Consider the following 22,286-nt stretch of genomic DNA (forward strand, 5'->3'; position numbering starts at 1 on the left):
ACATTTTAATTGGATATCTCGTGAAATGGACCCTGACATTTTTTATTACAATGTTCTACAGTTTAGCAAAGTTAGGACCATAACAACAAGGTCGAACTCCATCAAGCAGGGCAAGGATCAACATTTCCCAGTTATCATGAATGGGAAGGAAGACATTCTGTGGTGTACAGAACTGGAGAGGTGAGCCTTGCCAGAATTACTATCAAATGCCTCTTTCACACCCATTTTCAAGTTCGTTTTTCCTCCCCATTTCAGTTTCATTGAACCTACTTTCAGCTCCTCCCATTAATCAAATAGTCGTCCTCCACTCAGTATCTGACCTTGAATCAAGTTTGAATCAAGGACATACCATGAGGAGAATCACAGTTCAACACAGACATTTATATTATTTAACACAGCGTTTCAAATCAGAGGTGGATAACAGTAACCATGAGACTGACGAGGGGGTCCTGACCCAAAACGTCACCTATCCACATTCTCCAGAGACGCTGCCTGACCTGCTGAGTTAATCCAGCACTTTGTGTCTTTGGATTAAAGTGATTCACATCAAATAAAACTCAATAGTGATGGAATATTATGATCTGCTGTTGATTGCATTAGTGTTCTGAAAATAATCCGTGTCGTAGAAACTTGCAATCAGAAAAAAAATAATTTGTATACTAATAATAAATGTGTTTACAGCAATATAAAAATCTGTTTCAGTTACAGTGAGGATATTTAACTGGTTTGAAATTATCTTATTACACTAGAGTAATTGCATGAAACCAATGATAAAAGATCTGCTGAAGAATGCTTACTCCCAGGAACGAAACTGCAACCCACCTTCATTGAGACCCCAAAATGGGTAGAAACATAGAACATAGGTGCAGGAGTAGGCCATTCAATCTGATCACAGCTGATCATCCAAAATCAGTACCCCATCCCTGCTTTCTCCCCATATCCCTTGACCCCGTTAACCTTGAGAGCTATTTCGAGTAATGGAAACTTACCCGTACAGAATTCACAAACCACCACCCAATTTGGATAGGGGAAAAAAAATTGCTCTCATGGAATTTGTTTCAAAACGGGGTAAATAAATAAACACACTTTTGTGCAACTTGTATTTTTTGATGCATGCTCAGTTGATGCGGCCTCGTGCTATGGAAAATCACGATGCTGTTTTCTTGGTTGTAAAGTGTTGCAGGTGTGTGTTGCGGGTGTGTGTGTGTGGGGGGGTGTGTGGGGCGGGTGTGTGTGGGGCAGGTGGGTGGGGGGGGGGGGGGGGGGGGGGGGGGGGGGGGGTCTGTTCTTGACTTGGTGATCTCCATTGAAACTGTCTTCCTCATCTTTTCTTGCAAGATGGCTGTCTGGAACTGAAAAATAGATTACATTTTTGTGTAGTGAAGATAAGGCTGACTTCACTACACAAGCCTCATCCCAAAGGCGTGCGGGTTTGTAGGCCTCTGTAAAATTGCCCCAAGTGTGTAGTGAGTGGATAAGAAAGCGGGAAAATGTAGAGTTTGTGTGAACGGGTGATTGATGGTCGGCATGGACTCAGTGGGCCGAAGGGCCTGTATCTCTGAACTATACAAACGCTAAAGTTTCATCAAAATTAAACTTTTACTCTGCAAACCATCTAATGTGCAATTTCTTTCTGGAGTAAACTAATGATTTTTTTAAATTATTCCGGATGCGTGATTAAATATAAATAAATAATAATAATAATAATAATAAATACTATATTGATCCCCTCAGGGAAATTCAGATGTCCAGAAGCCCCCAGCCAACAAACCCACACATTCAAAACGAACGCAGACAGAAAATACATAAATTACCATGTTGACATTATCTGAGAGCAATAAATACTTAAAAAGGCCAATAATTAACAATTAAACAATGCAAAAATGCATCCCCCTACAGCCTAGCGGTCCGAATTATAAAATCTAATGGCTGCAGGGGTGAAGGATCTCCTGAACCGCTCCGTTCTACAGGGCAGGGAGAGGAGCAGGTTGTTGTTCCGAGTGCTTTTTTGACTCTCCAGAGTTACATGGAGGGGATGCCCGGGGTTTTTCAGGATAATCTGCACCTTGCGCCTCATACGCCTCTCGAGCACATCCATCCCAGAGTCCACTCTCCCCTCCAGCACTGAGCTAGCTCGTTTAACCAGTTTGTCCAGCTTCCTGTTTTTTGCACTAATTGTCCCTCGGGTGTGTAGGATATGTTAATGTGCAGGGATCGCGGGTCGGTGCGGACTCGGTGGGTCGAAGGGTCTGTTTCCTCGCTGTATCTCTAAACTAAAAAAAACTAAACAAGTTGTCTGGAGCAAGGTTAAGTATCATTGGGGCCATTTCTGGTAAGCGACGTGGCAAATAGCTGAGAGCCAGGTGAAGGTGAAGTGATCAGAGAAATAATCTTGAGAAAATTGCTCCAAGGTAAAATGATTTGCATTATTACAATGTACATTACACAATGCAAATCATAAAAATATATTCTGCGCCTCTGGTAATTCTGATTACTGGATTATACACATGCAAATATACCAACAAATAACCTCCAGATTTACAGAAGGAAGAAAAGTTCAGTTTAGTTTATCGTCACTTGTATTGAGGTACAGTGAAAAGCTTTTGTCACTATTGTTGCCCACTTTTATGAGGCAATGGTTTGCTAGCATCTGGAATATGACCTATTCTTGTTGGTATGTTCTCTCTCAAGTCCGATTTTATTTATTTAGCGAGTGCAAAGTCCTTTAGCCAAGCAGTTGCCTCTTGATCTGCTGTATGAAGGGTGACAAGTCCTCTTTTGAGTCTTTGTTGAGGGCATGCTTCAATGATGTGTTGCATTGTTTGCTGCTCTCCACAAGCACACCGTGGGGTTGGACTGCTGCCCCATTTGTGAAGGCTGGCCAAGCAGGGGCCATGTCCAGTCCTGAATCTATTCAGCGTCGTCCACTGCTTCCTTGGGAGATTGGTGCCAGGGACCGGTAGGGTGGGGTCTGACACCAGATGTTTATTTGGGACGTCCTTGGACTCCTATTCCTTTTTCCAAGCTGATTGGATGGTGAAATCAGCTGCTGGTGGGTTCTTCCAAATTGGTCGTCTAGATGGAAGATCTTAAGTCCGATGTCCACCTTTTATTCATGGATCCTGACTATACAAAAGGTTATTTGCTCTAGGTTTTTGCTGAGCCAGTGGGCCTGGACAAGTGTGACCTGGGATTAAGTAATGGAATGAGTGTTATTCAGGCATTTGTTAGTAGAGTCTTGGTAGCAGCCAGCAATAGTTAGGTGTATTCAACTTGGACAATTTTTACAAAAATACTTTAGATGCTAAGTACTTTATTTGCATGTGTACAGAGCTGTTTTGGGTACAGATATGTATCTCTTTAGATAGACACAAAAGGCTGGAGTAACTCAGCGGGACCAGCAGCATCTCTGGAGAGAAGGAAGGGGTGACGTTTCGGGTCGAGACTCTTTTTCAGACCCTTTATCTGGTTTATCAGTGCAATTCTACTGCAAAATTTGTGCCCACCTTTGCACTTACTTGCTTGTAAAATAATTATGCCATCAACCGATTTCTGTGCTCTATTGCAAAAGAAAAGTTGATCTGAAAAGAGAACGTTATTTCTTTCTCCAGGGGTCATGCCTGATTGCTGCATTTTCTCATCATTTCACAAAGATTTCCTATTGGTTACAAAATCTGTTATAGTCTGTCTAATTGATTTAATCGAATATAAGGAAAGCCTATAGGATCAGAATAAACCAATATAATAAGAGAGTTTTTCACACAAAGAGTTGTGAGTCTGTGGAATTCTCTGCCTCAGAAGGCGGTGGAGGCCGGTTCTCTGGATACTTTCAAGAGAGAGCTAGATAGGGCTCTTAAAGATAGCAGAGTCAAGGGATGTAGGGAGAAGGCAGGAACGGGGTACTGATTGTGGGATGATCAGCCATGATCACATTGAATGGCGGTGCTGGCTCGAAGGGCCGAATGGCCTACTCCTGCATCTATTGTCTATTGTTTCTGTGATCTTTAGTATTTTCTTCCTTTGAGGAAGAAACATCACCTCTAAATCGTCAGCGCTTGTACTACACATAATGTGACCTATGTGGGAAAATATTTTCTGGGATAAAATATTTTTTGTGACTATTATGATTCAGCCTCAGTAACTAGATTTATGTTGTTCATAAAGTTCCTAAATAATAATGTCATATAAATGTTCTTTATCTGTGTTATGTGTTGCAGCATCTTTATTACTGTTAGAGGCTACGTCACGTAGCCTTGTATAAGTGATGCCAGGTGGCACCCATTCTGTGCAACTAAATCCACGTACATTTGGATGTAAGGGGAAAGCAGCAGTAAGAATGATGTAGGAAAAGCTTGACCCAGGATTGATGATGTGGGCGGAGGCAGGTGGGATCAGTATCTTGGTCAGCATGGGCAAGTTGGGCCGAAGTGCCTGTTTCCATGCTCTATGACTCTCTGTGTTCATATTTTTGCCCAGCTATCTGAGCCTCTGTGCTGTGCTCGGCAGAACACATGGAAGGGTGATTTGGGACAGAAATCCTGCAGTCATTTGCTCACATTATTTTCTATAATAACCTTGTGATATTATGTTCCTATTTGTAGCACTAGCTTTTATATTTGTGATCAAGAGGTACATTTGCACCATGTTTTTAGCACATTCTGTTCATATTTAACGGTTTATCCCTGGTGTGCATCCATCATATTGGACCTTGTGAATGTTTCATTAAATATGTCACAATATTATAACATAGAAGATCAATAACAGTCTGTAGGCTGGAATAGGCAAGTCAAAACTTACCAGATGTTGGGTCTAAGAGTTCCTTCACTGGCAGACAGAAATGTTGTGCTTGACACCCCCAGGCAAGTCACTAGCAAAGTACTTGTGAACTTTCCCGAAAGCCTCTAATGACATCAGCTATGTTCAGAACAACCTTTTTTGTAAATGGAGTTAAAGAATGGTTGGTGGATTGCTTGCCTGCGCAAAAAAATGTGACGATTGCATTGGGTATACGTTATGGATACCTCTTTCAGTTCCACCAGGATCTTCAGCTTCCAGCACATAGCTTGCATACCTGTTATACTGAATTCCTTTGTGCGAAACAAGACGGTATTGTCAGATGTCGATATGTATCAACAAAAGTTGAGGAACAAGTGAAAGCTTTACCTGCTGACTGATTAAATCTGATATATCTCAAGCCGCTCAATCCATCAGGTGGATACAGGGTTTTTCATCGGTGGATGGTTGAAACAAAGGGTGCTGCAGTTACATTTGTAAAGAAAAGCCCAAACTGAAAATATAGATAATTTTAATTATAATTCCATAATTTGACGAAAATATTTTATGCTCTCTTCCTGCAGAATCTTTGGCTTTCCAGTGCACTACACAGATGTGTCGAACATGGGGAGAGGAGCTCGGCAGAAACTTCTTGGAAGGTCTTGGAGTGTGCCTGTCATTCGCCACCTATTTGCACCTCTGAAGGATTATTTTGCTTGTGAATAACGCAGCATATAATAGGTCTTTCAGAAACTTACGGTGCTCTCTTAGAAACTAACAAGTAGTGAAACAAATCCAGACTGGTTTTCAGTATACTGTGACACAAAATATTTGCTTGGCATTATTGTGAAGGCTGCATGCTGTACATTTACGATACTGTGGCCATTATTCACAGTCACAACTCAGGACAGAGTAGGTAGCTAGCATGCCTACTATAGTTGTTTTAGATTTTGTAATCTCATCTTTTATATGGGAAGAAACCAGAATTCCTACTTTTAGTTATAGTTTTCTTACAATAGTGTGAGGATTATACTTCACAGTTTTCTAGTGTACTTTGTAGCCGGTTTTATTATGGGATTTAAGGGCTTTTTATCTCTTGATGGTGCTATTGTCCACCTTTTAGATTTTCAACTTATTTTTTTCTAAATTTCCAACATAGTATTTTATTGTTACTATACATACAGTATCAGCAGCTGGATTTTGGTAGACAGATAATAAGTCTTGACCTATTAACAAAAGATCAACCTAGCAGAGTCTAAAATCATTGTTCAAAATGTTGAAGTTGTTGTTCTGTTTAAACAGTATTCCAAGTATATTTTAACTTTTCAGCAAAGTGTATTTTCTTCATGTAACCTGTTGTATGTGTAGTTGGTGAATAATCATGATACATTGTTAAATTTGTTTATGTTTTGTATTTTAGCAAGGGTTGCAGATGTATAAATGAGCAAAAAAAAAATTATAAAGATGGAAAACCATTTAAGTTCAAACCAAGGCAATTTTTATAAACAGCATTGGGAGGGTGACCTGATGAAGCTGTACTGTCACCTTCCCTCACAATCATGTTCACACTCAAAGAAATAGTTCCGACAATTTATTAGTAAGTGATATTCTTGTTGCTGCTTCATGTTGAATATTTTTAAATGTTCACTGTAATTATTAATAACATCATGTCAAGATAATACTTAGGGTTTTTAATTCAAGACTGCAGTACAGTTCTACTCTTAAAATATAGAAGTTACATTTTATATTTTGAACTATATTTTGTAAGATTCTCCATTCTTCTTCTAACAGTGTATGCTCTCCTATAGCAGAGTTGATTGAGTGACTAAGCCAAAGCTGCTGCAGAGTTAAATGCAACGACAATTTTATTTTACGTTGCAGTTTTTTTTCAGCAGCTCAGTTTTACAAACCTTCAGGCCTCTGCTAAAATGCTCTAACCACCAGGATGTCAGGTTAAACAATTCCCAGTATGAAACAATACAGCAATCAATGTGCATCTTGTCAGTCATAATAATATACCACGCCAGTGCATCAGAAATCTACATGGGCATGCCAATATTCTTTAGAAAGATGTGACAATAATTTATCCATGACAAATCATCTGGGAATGGATCACCCATCAATCTGGGAAGCAATGACCAGGATGGAAACAATTGGTAGATTGGTTTCAGGAAAGGAGCCTTATCCCCTAATTCAACAGTTTGTTTCAGTCCTAAGTGCTATTTGCATCACCTCTAAAGTCCCCACTCCCCATCCTTGGCCCCATGGCTTCAAATTTAATATATTTCCTTTCTAACCATGGCTCTGTGTTCTAACACGCCACGCTGCTAAATTCTCTCTAACCTGTTTCATTTAGAAAGTAATGCATGTCAGCAGTATCAATCCTTTCAAAAGAGCTGCTTTTCGAAACAAATACCAACAGATTTAATATGATGATATTTTAAGTTAACTCAAACTAAACGTTGCATTTAAAATAGTAAAAGTTAGCATTAACCAACAAACAAAACCAGAAATGTAATGTAATTTATTCTAGATAGTAATTTACCTCAACTGGATTGTGCTGCCCACTTTGATACCCACAACAATATTTGGTACATTAGAAACTTCAGGTTTTTAATATAGAATTTAAACTGAATTTAGGCTTTGGTGTGAATTCTTTCTCCTAATGTAGAACAGGTTAAAACAGTAACTCAATTAAAAAATATAAAATCTCATTACAGTCATGATCAGAAAGCACATATCAATATATTGAAAGAAATCTACAAATCCCTGACACAAATTTGGCCAGAATTCCTGTTCTTACCTCCTGCTCGAAATTTTAGTCGACAGCAGAAAGAATAAAGCTTAGATTTGATGCCAACAATTTCTTTATGCTCAAGTAACCTGCCATCATTCATGTTGCCCAATTAGCTGCTTTAGGACCATACCTATGAAAGGTAAGGGAAGTGAAAAACTGACAAGGGAAAGAAACTTCCAAAAGTAAATTACTTTGGATTCAGGTGCTTTTTTTAACGGTTCACATACTGGAATTTTGTTTGTATCTTTGAACACAAGCACAAGGTGATAATCCTTTTTTTTAATGGCAAAGCAATTACATTACTATTGTGAATAGTTGTGCACTGGGATTTCTGCCTTGAATTATATCATTAGAAATGTTTCTTCTATCATGCACTAATTTTATTAGCATCAAAGGACAGCTTTAACTAAATGCAAGGCAATAGGAAACTAACTGATCTGTGGTTTTGGTGATTACAGTAAAATAAAGAAAGATGCAAATGCAATCATAGCGCAGCTTTAACTGTGTGGTAACAACAGAATTGGTTAGTTTATCAGAGCTTAGATTGCTGTACATCATGGTTAGCCACAAAATCCATGAATTATGGAAAGGAAAGTCAGGCACTGGTCTAGTTCCTGGTTACTATCCAGCAACTTATTTGTGGAGTACATTACATGTGTACATTAAGCAAAATCAGGATTGACCTCATCTGTGGCTGCCGGTATAAAAATCGTCCCTAACCATACAGACAAAGCTTTAAACATCTCATTCCCAGCCTTGCTAAAGTAAACATGCATAGAATTATGCTCATTTAAAAGTAAAGGATATTTTCCTTTAATTGAACAGTAATCAATAGTGACGTCAGTCGCTAGGGCATCCACTTAAAATTCACTGGAGCTCAATTTAAAATGTATACTTTTTTTAACATTTCTCAAGATTAGTCATAAAAGATTCATTTGGAATAGCAAAGATTAGCATTTCAGCCATTTAACTAATATTGTGGCCAAAGAGATACTTTCAACACCTGAACTTGTGTGTTTATCCTATGAGGATGTGTTATATTTTATTCTGTTGAGTTGAAGATGTTTATAACCTGAAAACAATTCATTATAAATATGTCCAAAAAGGCACTAAAAGTCTGCGAAGCCCCAAGTGATGTTTACCATTTAACATCATTTAGTAGGAACTTCATAACTCCATCATCAGACAGGAAGACAACATTTCTAATGCTTAAATTCCTTTTTATGGAATTAATAAAATGAATCACGTTAATAAGTAGATGGCATGAAACTTAATGTACAATATTAGATTGTGAAGAACTGCCAACACTAAATACTCCCCAACTCTAAAACCAGCTCTGAATATCTCTTTGAAGTCCAATCATATTTTCCCATGATTTCTAATAATGAATAAATGTGAGTTTATTTTTTATTTGTCTTGAAGTGCTCAACAATAGCATTTCTAAAATTCTTGCTGTCTATATCTAACATCCACATACAAAGTTGGAGGATAATCTATTTCAAGTAAATTCGTTGAAAAGATGTGACTATTTAAACTAGCCATGGTAGCTTTCTAAATCTTGATAAAAGTCAGGTCTAAGGATTTATTTCTTGGCAGTGCCTAAAATGGTGCCATTAGTGTGTATATTTTATAGCATAAATTACATGCAAAATGAACATCAGTGTAACTATGTGAATTTATCCCTTTGTATTTTCAAATCAACACTGTTTACAATCTATTACATTTATAATGGGGTGCAGCCTACTGTACGTGGAATTGTTTCTATTTCATCATTTGTTTATAATGAGCCATCTAGCAAAAATATGGTGATGACCAGCATTAAAACACTTTGAAATTTAGATTACTTTAAAAAGATTCTCATTTGATTTAGATATATAAACAATTTCCTTTGTCAACCAATGTGTGTTTGAACAAGTTGTGTTGATGTTCATCACTTTCACTTTACTACATGACACAAAGAATTTAACTGTTCCTTGTGCGCAAGTTCCGAGGTACAAGTTGTAGCACTGCTTATCTGTTTACAATAAATGATTATCCCCATTGTTACGCTTGTGTGTAATGGTGATTTAATTTATTGGAATAATTTATATTGAAAAATGTAAAGCACACACACTTCAATATTGCACACTTTTTGAGAGTTCATTACCGTTGCAACAAAACCTAAACGGTAGGTAGGTTAAGAACAACTGGAAAAAAAACTGAACTAAATCTGAAGGCTGCCATTTCCACAACTCCATAAATCAAGCCAGGAAATGATTGTCATTTAACAAACATTTAACATATTAGGATTAAATTATTCTCCCTAGTGTTATTATCATTGCTAACTTGTTTAAAATGAAGAACGATTTAGAACAATAACTCAAACAATTTATAAAATGGATTGTTTGAGTTAAAATCTCCATCGATAAACTCATTCATATTAAAACCCAGGTTCAAGTTCTTAGTTTTAATGCAGAGAGTGTATATGTTAGAGATTTGTAGATTTAACTTTTGACAGCACATTACAACCAAGATTAGACATGTTACTTTTTTTATTTTATTGTGTATAATATTGAAGCTAAATATGCCTTGCTGTCATTGCAATCTAAACAATCTCTAAACAACTTCCTGGAGTTTTAATGTAAACTTTGTCCAAATTAAGCCAGTACAGCAACAAAGGAGATGTATCAAATTCTATAATGTATAAATACTGATGCTGGTTTATACCAAAGATAGACACAAAATGCTGGAGTAACTCAGCGGGTCAGGCAGCATCTCTAGATAAAATGGACAAGTGATTTGTTGGGTCGCGACCCCTTTTCAGACAGTCTTGACTTGTTGATCTTCTCCAGAGAGGCTGCCTGACCCGCTGAGTTACTCCAGCATTTTGTGTCTGTCTTTTATATCAAATTCTATGTTCTTCTTTGTTTCTTGCTTTGCAGAAAGTAACAGTAAAGGAAAAATAACTGGGAAATATTCAAAGTTATGGGAGCATGCCATAACTTGCTGAAGTAATATAAGAGCACAAGAAAATAGTACAGGAGCAGGCTAGCTCGCCCCTTCAGTGAATCCCATTCTTCAGTATAGTCATAGCTGATCTACTTCATGCCTCAATTCCTACTCTGTTATAGATCCCCATAATCCACAATTACACAATCTTTCAAAAAATGTATCCACCCTCTTTTTAATACTTCTAATGACCGAACTTCTATAACTCTCTGCCGCAGGAAAAAAGTCTTTGATTCTAAATTTTAAATGCCCAGCCCGTAATCTTGAAACATTTGAGACTCACAACATCTACCCTGTCATACCTCTTATTGGATCTAGCATTTTACAATTAGATCATCTCTCATTCTTCTAAATTCCAAAGAGGACAGGCCAAGTCTGTTTATCTTCTCTTGAAGGAACAATCGGTAAAAGGCAGCATAGCTTGGTCAATGGTAGATTTTGTTTAACCAATCTGATTGAATTTTCCTGAGGAAGTAACAAACTGTGTTGACTTGGGCAGGGGAATAGATGTGGTTTACATGGCTTCAGTAACATCTTCTAGAACGACCCACACATAGGAATGATCCAAAAGATGCAGGCCCTTGGAATCCAGGGCAAGTTGGCAAATTGGATCAAAATTTGCTTTGCAATAGGAGGCAAAGTGTGTCGGTAGAGGAGTGCTGGGAATCTTGCAACAAATACTTTTCTTGCCACCTATGCCTGTGATATGAACTCAGTCTAGGAGGAGGAGCCATCTTGGGGAACGGTTGCTAACCAGCAGCCGTCCATTTAAATCACTTTTTTTGAAGTTTTTAGTAAGTCCTGTGCTTTGTCCGTTCGAGAAATGGTTTTTTTAATATGGGGGGTAGGGGGTAATTATACTTCTAGGTCCCTACCTGGTCGCTGAGGCAGCTTTTTCTCCGGGCTGCCCTGCTGTCCCGTCCTCGTGGGCCTACCAGCGGGCGTGGAGCGCCGTTTCAAGCGGGGACCGCCCAGCACCTCAGCTTCGTTGGCGGCACAGCGCTGAAGCGCTATCGCGGAGCGGAGTGGGCGATGCCTTGCCTGGGTCGCCACGCTGGATCGACGCGCTGGAGCTCCGGTGAGCTGCGGAGCGGGCGGCGCCGACTAACATCAGGAGCCTGGGAGCTCCAACCCGGCACGGCCTTGTCGGCTTCGGAAGCCGCGGTCCCCAGCTAGGAAGCGGCCGTTCCAGGTGGCCCAGCCGCTGAGAGGACTCTCCTGACGCCGGGGCAACAGCACCCGGCGAGAACGGCCAGGAACATTGGGCCTCCGTAGAGGCAATAGCGGTGGCCTCAATAGCCCTGACTTTGGGTGAACTGGGGATGGGGACTGGACATTGTGCCTTCCCCCACAGTGGTAACCACTGTGGGGGGATGATTTTTTTCCTGTGTGTAAGTTAATATGTTAGTCTGTGTCCAAGATGGCTGTCGGAAGGGAGAGTGGACGCTGGCGCGCATTAGCTGCCGCTGCTCTCTCTTTCACATTGTGTTTTTTTTAATTTTGTGTCTTTGGAGCAATTTCTGTCTTTAATTTGTGTATTGGTGATGTCCTTATTTATTTTACTCCGACTATATGTTTTTTCTCTTAGATAGATAGATATGCCATTTATTGTCACTATACATGTACAGTGAAACTGAAAGCTGCTCGTACTCAGTGCATACATACAATTTTACACAAAAAACAAGAAACGCCCGAAGATGGGGGGGGGGAAACAAATTCTACGTATTATCATTATATACAGATGGAAGTCCGTTCTCTCTAGTCAGTGATGTGGATTTGAATTCGCCAGCAGCTATTCCTGAGTCTGTTTGTCCTGGATTTGATGCACCTATAGCTTCTGTTAATTTTCTGTAAGGTGTCCTTTTTGAAATAAAATCTTATCTATTGGTATTAGCGCCACCTCATTTCATCATTTGTGTTTTTTATTTCCTCTAATCATTTAACATTTGTGTTCATTTCCCTCTTCTAACTCATGAGACAGATGACACATGCAATTTATGTTCCTTTTTCATATTTTCACTCATTTATCAGTGCTCATGTAATAGTTTGTGGGCTCCCTATTAACCCATGGACCAGAAACTCATCAATCTATGTACACAGCAATGCTGGTCTCACCTATTCATATTCTTATTCAGACATTTTTTTTCATTCTGGGCATCTCTCCACACCTTCCCTGCAACTTAAAACTAAGTTGATTTCTCTCTTGTGTAGGAAGGAAATGCAGATGCTGGGTTATACCAAAAATAAAAACAAAGTGTTGGAATAACTCAGCGGTCAGGCTGCATCTCTGTAGAAAAGGAAGAGGTGATGCTGTGGGTCGGAATCCGTCCCTCGTTAGATTTTCAACCTAATTCTGCTTTTCTTCTAAAGTACTGGAGCAGCTGGTAGTGCTGCAGCCTCACAGTGCCAGAGACCCCGGTTCAATCCTGACCTCGGGTACTGTCTGTGTGGAGCTTGCATGTTCTCCATGACCATGTGTGAGTTTGTGTATGCACGCACAGAACTTTCTTTCTCGTTTATTATATTGTTTACTGTACTATGTATTACAGGACTCTCTTGACTCCTCCGGTGCTCCAGTTTCTTCTCACATCCCAAAGACAAGTGGGTTTATAGGTTAATTGGCCTCCGTAATTTGTCTCCAGTGTGCAGGAAGTGAATGAGTAAATGAGATAACATCGCACTAGTGTGAACGGGTGATCGACAGTCGGCATGAACTTGTTGGGCCGGAGGGCATGTTTCCATGCTGTGAGTCCAAACTAAACTAAACTCAGTCTGAAGAAGGGTCTCGACCCGAAATGTCACCTATTCCTTCGCTCCATAGATGCTGCCTCACCCGCTGAGTTTCTCCAGCATTTTTGTCTATATTCAGCTGGTATAGATGCTGCCTGACCTGCGGAGTTAAGCCAGCACCTGGTGTCTTCCTTTGTAAACTGACCTGCAGTTCCTTTTGTCTCTATTTTATTTTCCATAGGTGCAGTCCAACCTGGAGAGTGTTTCCAGCATTTTCTGCATTTCAGATTTCGTTTCATATTTTGAGAAAAATAGAACTTTCCCCGGCGTTAAGTTTCCTTTCTTTGGTGTCTTGTGGTGACTTTGAGTTTTGGAACTTGCACAACAGCTGCAATGTGAAACCTCAAGCACATGTATTAAAATTCCATGGACCCAACCCTAATAAGACAAATACAATTAACAGTTGCAAGTGCCAAATGTGATCAAATAGCATGTAGCCAGAATTAACATGATGCAAGTAGAGCATGCAAGTCTGGAAGGGTGAAAGGGGGTTGGTGATGTGGAGTATAAAAATACCACCAATGACCTGTTGGGGAACAAAATCTATTTCTGTGCAACAGATGTTATGTAAAAGGCAGCATTTCTGGTACAGAAGCTATTCAAGCAATTGAACCCAGATTAACCTTGTGGAGAAAATAATATCATAAAGCCAGAAGGCATGGCTGTCTGATCATGACACTAACACCACAATTGAAGCTTACTAATATGAATAATGCAGGTAATATGAGAGGAGGCCGCAACAACCACCTGCATTTTGTCAGCATCGTGAAGGATGTAGGAAAAATGGCACAACGTGCTGGAGTAACTCAGCGGGTCAGGAAGCATCACTGGAGAAAGTTGCCAAAGATGGTTTGTATAAAGTAACACTGATAAAAGAATGTCACTTGTATTTCAGAATAATTGATTGATTGATAGAAACAGCGTGGCAACAAGTCCTTCGACCCATTCAGTCCATGCTGACCATCGATCACCCGTTCACACTTGTTCAATGATTCAATTTAATAATTATACTTTATTGTCACATGTACCCAGGTACAGGAAGTTCTTTGTTTTTGCATACAATAGACAAGTACTTAAGGAGTTGCCACGTATCTGGCGCCGTATCCTACTTTCACATCCACTCCCTCCAGCTTGTGGGCAATTTACAGAGGCCAATTTAACATGCATATCTTTGGGGTATGGGAGGAAACCGAGTTCTTTGTTAAAATACAGATAAACTTTCACCGGTCTGTTGCATTACAGAGGCTTTCAATTCAACACCTGTAGATAGATTTGGGGTCATTCAGGGAGGAAACCGAGTCATCTTTGTTACAATAAACAGATAACTCATATTAACTCCACCACAGTCTGTTGCCCAGCATCAGCACTGTGATGGAGGCAAAATCTTATCTGATTCTCCCTCTCTTCTCCCTCTGTGCTGGGGCGAAAAGTAACCCTTGCACCCCCTAGCTCGCTCTCTCTCTGTCCCTCTCCCACCATAGTCGTGGTACTAGTTTCACTGTCGTCCTGTTAAGTTTCATAGTCTGGATTACTTGTTATCACATACCCCACAGCCAACGATGAACCATTGTGGGCTCCATCTGGCTCATCCAACTCCAAGGGAGAGTTAGATTTAGCTCTTGGGGCAAACGGAATCAATGCATATGGGGAGAAAGTAGGAATGGGGAACTGATTGTAGCGTCAGCGGCACTACAGATCTGCCATTGCCTGTGTGTGCTATTCCGGAGGCTTTTGGGGGTGGGGGGGTTATGCTTTATCTGATGGGATAAATTACAGGCTTGATTTTTTTAATCTCAAAATGTTGTAACATTCCTACTGATTGAATTCAGCCAAGATCATATCGAATGGCGGTGCTGGCTCGAAGGGCCGAATGGCCTACTCCTGTTTCCGACTCTCCTTGATCATCGTGGCTTGTGGGCATATCCTTCACTCATGTGGTCTATTTACCTTCTATATCCCTCTCCCCTGACTCTCAGTCTGAAGAAGGGGTCTCGACCCGAAACGTCACCCATTCCTTTCTTCTCCAGTTGCTGCCTGTGCTGCTGAGTTTTAGTCCAGCATTTTGGTGGCCTGACTTCTGTGTAAACCAAAGATACTAGAGGAGCTCCTTCGTATCTTTGGTGTAAACCGGCAATTTGCAGTTCCTTCCTGCAGGCTTCTCCTGCCTCGCTGGGGCGCTGGGCCCGGTCGCTGTGGCAACGGGCTGTGCGGGAAGCGGGGGGAGGGGAGGGCAGAGTGCCGCGTCGCCGTTGACTTGCAGCGGGTACGCGCTGACGTTTTACGGATACGCGCTGACGTTTTACGCATACTCGCTGACGTTTCGCGGATACTCGCTGACGTTACGCGGATTATCGCTGGCGTTATGCGGGTACGCGCTGACGTAGAACCCCCGTTCGGCGCTGGCGTGGGGGCGGTTGCGTCATGACGCGGGGCGGCAGCGCGCCGGACAGGTTTGAATCGGCGGCTCTCACGTTGGAGGGAGACGGAGCGTCTGGTCCGGGCGGCGACAGTAGAAGTGAGGTGCTGAGGCGCGGCCGGTGAGTCACCCACACCCCCTCTCCCTCGCCTTTATTCCCCCCCTTTCACCCACTAATGCAACCAAACATTTCCCCCCACCCACAAAAGCCACTGGAAATGCATCGAAAACGGACTGAAACAGCCGTCCGCTGGGCAGGGCTGGGCCGGTCTCTCTCTCTCTATGTCTTATCTCTCTCTCTGTTTAAGCCACAAATTGCTCCCTTGTATATTATCTACCGGCAGTGCTTATGTATACGCGTGTATGTGTGCATTTAAACAAGTTTCTGCTGAGGGGAAAGCGGTTCCTCTTTTTATTTAATGGTAAATTTCTTCACGGTTATCCGAGCCTTTCTGTCGCTTTTTTACTTGTAAGATGGAGATCGAGGAGGCTTCATCCCCCTCTCCTCCCCCGAGATATTTGGGGGGTGGGGTAAAGTGTTTTTTTCAACGAGGGGGGTTTAATTTAATACGAGTTTTTCCCCTCTGCTGCCTTTCCCTTCGAGCTACCTGTCAAACGCGAGGCCCAGCGTTGTGGAGACAGACGGGCCCGTCTGCGGGCTGGATCCCGCCCGCCCCCGGCGCCGCCCCATTGGCCGTTGCCGCCGTCCATCACCGTGCCTTGTCCCGCCTCCGCGGTGTTATTGGCTGCCGGCCGGCATGGTCGCGCACCCATTGGCCGCCCCCTCTGTCAGTCAACCTGCGTGGTCCCGCCCAACTCCACCGGCCGGCGGTTTGCCGCGTTCCCATTGGTCGCTCCCACTGTCACTCTTGCTTATCCCGCCCCCTGCCCCTCACTTCTGCAGACACGCCGTGGCCGGCGCTGCGATTGGCCGTCCCGGCTGTCACTCGTGCTGGTCCCGCCCGCCCCCTCCGGCCGGAAGTGGCGGCGGAGCCGTGGGTAGACGGATCTTTGGTGCTGCAGGGGTTCACTCGCTGGCGGCGGCAGCAGCAGCTCAAGCACATGGCTATCTATCATGGCGCTGGCTCCGTGCTGCACAGACTTTGGGGAGCTCTTTACGTACATAGATGATCAGGTGCAGGAGTAGGCCATTCGGCCCTTCGAGCCAGCACCACCATTCACTGTGATCATGGCTGATCATCCACAACTAGTACCCACGTTCCTGCCTTCCCCTCATACCCCTTGATTCCGCTAGCCCTAAGAGCGAAATCTAACTCTCTTTGTGTCTGTACACGGGTTTCCTTGTCTGCTTCCCTCTCTGCCCTTTAAATCTCGGCCGAATGGGAACCCCGACTTGCAGACAATAAAGCAGCGGTCATTGTCCATGTGTCCCGGATCAGCGGCTAACGCCTATGTTGGCAATGGTCCTTGTCTTCGTCTCTCACCCGAATTTAAATGTCCCTGTTAATCCTGGATATTACCTACATCGCGGGGGAAAAAACCCTAAAATGGCTATTTGATAAATTGAATCTGCAATTATATTCCACGTCGGTTTTTAATTCGTGCACCTTTATTGAGAACGTCTGAAGAAGGGTCTCCACCCGAAACGTCACCCATTTCTTCATTCCATTCCATTCCAGAGATGCAGCCTGTCCCATTGAGTTACTTCAGCATTTTGAGACCACCTTTATTGAGCAGGTTGATTAACAGTAGTCTAAGACATGAGATTGGATGTATTAAAATATGCAACAAGGTTTTTATTTGATGTACTTTTACGTTAATTTGGAAATTGAAGTACCTGTACTAATTCAAGTATTTAAGATCATTACCTACAGTACTTACATCATTGCGATTACAGATCAGTACTTGCATCAATATGATTGCTAAGTTATCGATTTAAATATTAATCTGCCCAATATACTGCGTTTCCCTGATGTTAATTCTGGCAGTTAATTGAAGACTGATTTATATGACCGATATTATTCTATAAAATTTTAGTTCTAAATTAGAATATAAACTGCATTATTTCTGTTTAAGTGGGTATGTTGTACACTGGTACTAATACATGCACTCAAACTGATACACTTAATCAAATTGTATTCAAATTTTGGCTTCTCATATTGCATGCCTATTGACGTTTTATTGAGACAAATCTAATGATGCATTATCTTTCATTGTAGTAATACACTGCAGAGGATGCAAATATTAAAAAAACGGAAATGCGTCAGGCAACATTTGTCAAACCCATTTCCTGTACTTATGTATGTTCACTCCTTCCCTATACTCTCAACTATACAAGGTTTCACCTCATCCTCAACACCAGCTTCCTCATTCAAAGGATTTCATTCCTCTGCCACTTTGCAGACCCTTCTCTAACCCTTTGACATGCCACTGCAGCAACTAGTTGACTAATATAGTATACTTCTGCAATCGTGTGAAAATTCAGATACTGCAACGTCTGTTTTCAACCCCCTCACTGTCTGGGTTCAAGATGAGAATGTTTAATTACGTATTTATGTAATTCACATGTTTAACGGATGATGTTTTATTATTAATGTTTTATGTGTAATTCGTAGCTGTCACTGTATGTCATGTTGTCACTTGTGGGCGGAGCACCAAGGCAAATTCCTTCTATGTGAATACTTGGCCAATAAACTTATTCATTAATTTACCTCCTTGGTAGGAGATCACTGTCTACACAGCTCTGTTAAATCTGGAGTTGTGCCACCAAGCTATCAGTTGTCAGATTTTTGAGTCATAAAAGCTGCAATATGGGAAGTATAGGTAGAACTGTTATCTCAGAGACAGACACTCTGGTTCAATCCTGACTTTGGGTGCAATCGATTTGTATTTTCTATCAATGACCATGTGTTTCCAATGCTTTTCCCCCCACATCTCAAAGATCTGCATTTAGGTAGATTAATTAGCGATTGTGAATTGCCCCTAATGCTAGATATGAATGAATAAGTTTATTGGCCAAGTATGTAAGCATACAAGGAATTTGCCTTGGTGTTCCGCTCGTAAGTAACAACATGACAAACAGTAAACAATTAAGAATAAAGCATCAAAGATTAAGAATAAAACATTATATTTTAAATATGTGAATTAAATAAAATCCCAGAGCAAAAGGATGCTTCGGTAAGACTGGTGGGAGAATCTGACCTTTCTGTCCTGGGTACCCTCCATTGCAAGAGTGAGGCCCAATGCAAATTGGAGGAACAGCACCTCATATTTTGCTTGGGTAACTTACACCCCAGCGGTATGAGCATTGACTTCCCTAACTTAATAGCCCTTGCTTTCCCTCTCTCTCCATCCCCATCCCTTCCTAGTTCTCCCACCAGTCTTACTGTCTCTGACTACATTCTATCTCTGTCCCGTCCACTCCAGACCTTAGTCTGAAGAAGGGACTCGAAACGTCACCCATTCTTTCTCTCCAGAGATGCTGCCTGTCCTGCTGAGTTACTCCAGCATTTTGTGTCTACCTTCCTAATGTTTCTGTCGAGTCATTTTCTTCCCCTTCCATTGATTTCCGCTGTGAAATAGGACTTTTAACATTATCCTCTTCTTCCCACATATCTGCTTTCACTCCATGTACTCCTGGCCAGAGTAAATATAGGTTCCTCTTGACTTCCATCCCATCAGCTTCCACATTCCATGCACCTTCCTGTGCAATATCCGCCATCTTCAATGCAATTCCAGCTGCGGACTCATTATTATTCTTTCTGCACTCTAAAGGGGTTGTATTCCTCTGTGGTTCCCTGGTTTGTATTTTTCATTTCCACTAAACAATCTTTCTCTCAGAACTTTCATGTATATCTTCGGAATAGTGCAAGACTTGCTCATTTATGTCATCCCTTTCTACCTTCTAGGAACCCAGACTCTCTATCCTGGTCCACTTATCAAATCAAATATCTATTTTATATAAAGTATTTTTCTGCAGATTTTATCGGCCAGGAAATTATTCTTTTTCCAGTTCTTAAAGGTTTGAACTATTCACTTTTGCCTTTAAATCAGAGCTGTGTATAAACTGTCCAGTTTTGATTGTATTGTCAAATTGATCATTACCTGCTCCTATTCTAGTCGTCCATGCTCAATCCTCTGATTTCATGAGGTCTAATGACATTATTCTGCCATTTCAAGCTGCAGACTGACACTGTCTGCTGAATTAAATCACAGCAAGTTTCTGGAATTTGTCAGAATAACAATATCTTTAGAATTTCATATAAACATCAGAGTGGAACAGCATGGAAACGGACAATTTGCCCCATTATGTCCACTTCTATCCAGTAGACATCTATCCATATCAATTCCATCTTTGAGCACTTGGCCCATAGCTTGTAATGCCTCGGCTGTTAAAGTGCTCGTTTGGACACTTAATTGGAAATAAGTTTTAGTAATTTCCAAGTGATCATGGATAAATATTCCAAATTAAAATTTTGGGGCTCTTTTTACATAAAGTCCAACAATTTAGTTCATTTAATACCTATATAGTGAAGACACCATGTGTAAAATAAATGTTAAGTTTATTTTCTTTTAAAAATCTATATCATGCTTAAATATGAAATGGTACCTGTAGTATTTATGATGCCATGCATGGATGATCAGCCATGATCATATTGAATGGCGGTGCAGGTTCAAAGGGCCGAAAATGGCCTACTCCTGCACCTATGTTTCTACAATCAAGTCAAACTCAAATATAATAGGTAGAGCAAAGGGAAGAACATTTAGAAATGGTAATAGATTTACAGGTAGTAAAGACATTTAAGAGAGTAAAGCGATTGTATAGGATGATAGTAGATCTTTCTCTGGGAGGAGCACGTGAAGAGTTGCCATGCTCCGGCACCATCTTGCTGCCTAACCAAGTACAATACTGCAAATAGTAGCTTTATGCAATGTCTAAATTGGGACGCCTTTAGAATCTATTATATAATGTAATCACTTAGAGTGGGTGTCTGCTGTGATTTGGGTTATCATTTATTAAAGGAGCTGTATGAATATGATTTTTCTATTAAAGAGAATTTTTATTGAACCCAATGGTGGTATTCCTAAACTGTTTTTAGCCCGAGTGCTGAGAAAGATGCAATCATGCTGAAGATAGACACAAAAAGCTGGAGTAACTCAGTGGGTCTCGACCTGAAACGTCACCCATTCCTTCTCTCCAGAGATGCTGCCTGTCCCACTGAGTTACTCCAGCTTTTTGTGTCTATGGTTTAAACCAGCATCTGCAGTTCCTTCTTACACAACATGCTATCACTGCTCTTTATCCTTTGGCCTATGAATGAAGTAAATCACATAAGAGAATAAATAAAATCAGGTCATACACGCCCCCTGCTTCCCACCACCGCCCCTTCCCAAAACAAATCAGATTATGTTATTTCATCAGATACCATATGAATGTGTTTACATTATTATTGCATTGCATATATTTGATAGTTACGAACAAGCTGGGACAGATTTATCAGCCACTCCCAAATGAAAGAAAATAACTGGTGTGGAATGGCAATAAGAATGGATACGTTGGCTTTCTTTTTGCAATAACTACTAAGCTCTGGTGGATCTAGTGTTTTATGATGAGGCAGATTTTTATTGAGACATCTGATCAAATAGTATCACAAATATCCCAAGTTGATTTGCTTTATCTAGACAATGATTCAGGTCGTCTTTATTACAATTGTTTTTCATTTTGTTTGCTTAGTAACATTTGATATTGCATAATCCTAAAATCTTTTTCAAGCTGCTTGTGAGCACTGACATGTTTTTTTCCAAAGCTGCTTTTGTTCTGTACTTTAAAAACAAATGAAGGCCCATTATCTTGCAAAGTAAATTTGTCACAAACCTTGGTTAGATGACTGGTGTAGATCTCCACTTACCATGTTAAAAATTATTGCTTTGTATCTGAATAGAAGCCAATCAAGTTTTAGTGTGGCAAATACCATCATGTTATCTGAATTAAATGCTCTCTCCAGATATATTGAAATGTCCTGCTTAATCTATTAGATTCATGGCTGTTTGAAATACCCCAGTATTATTATCTTACTAGGTGAATTGAGTATTTTTAACTGTTGTTTGATAAAGTATTCTAGCATCTAGGGATAATAATTCAAAGATCAGAATTATGAAATGAGATATCATATAGAATGTTATCTCTCGCTTTATGACTGTGCAGAAAATATGTTAACAGTTGATCACGAGGAATGGTGGGTCCTTTTCACTGCAAAAGTTTCAGAATGGTTCTAATTTGTGGGTTTTACTCGTGCCAGTTAGAATAAAGTAAAATACCTTAACTGTAGTATTCTTGAAACCGGCACTGACCTTGCAATCTATGATTTAATTAACCTGACTTTCAACCTTAAGTGCTGTACATACTTTTAAAATGCTGGTTTGATATTTCTGCTTAACTGCACAAGTTGTTCTTTTGTGGCTGCTGTATAGGCAATGACGTGTAAAATGTAATTGTGGTTATGAAACACCAGATAGGATTGACATTGTTAAAAATGGAATCGGTTTATTGGGTCAGCTATG

General features: G+C 40.8%; 2 protein-coding genes across 5 annotated transcripts in view; both read left to right on the forward strand.

Annotated features, from left to right (window-relative positions):
• LOC129707543 (DNA (cytosine-5)-methyltransferase 3B-like) overlaps positions 1-9,616 on the forward strand; it is a 98,414-nt gene extending 88,798 nt beyond the window's left edge. For 3 of the 4 annotated variants that reach the window (XM_055652673.1, XM_055652675.1, XM_055652674.1), the window contains 2 exons: positions 62-180; positions 5,358-9,616. In XM_055652673.1, coding sequence (XP_055508648.1) covers positions 62-180; positions 5,358-5,499 — 261 coding nt within the window. In that variant the 3' untranslated portion in view covers positions 5,500-9,616. The remainder of the gene's footprint in view (positions 1-61; positions 181-5,357) is intronic. The other variant, XM_055652676.1, reaches the window with a different exon arrangement.
• Positions 9,617-15,733: 6,117 nt separating this feature from the next.
• mapre1b (microtubule-associated protein, RP/EB family, member 1b) overlaps positions 15,734-22,286 on the forward strand; it is a 28,494-nt gene continuing 21,941 nt past the window's right edge. Inside the window, exon 1 of the mRNA XM_055652678.1 lies at positions 15,734-15,885. The gene's annotated coding sequence lies outside the window, so the exon portion shown is untranslated. The remainder of the gene's footprint in view (positions 15,886-22,286) is intronic.

This window comes from Leucoraja erinacea, chromosome 21, assembly GCF_028641065.1.
Source record: "Leucoraja erinacea ecotype New England chromosome 21, Leri_hhj_1, whole genome shotgun sequence".
Taxonomy (NCBI): Eukaryota; Metazoa; Chordata; class Chondrichthyes; order Rajiformes; family Rajidae; genus Leucoraja; species Leucoraja erinaceus.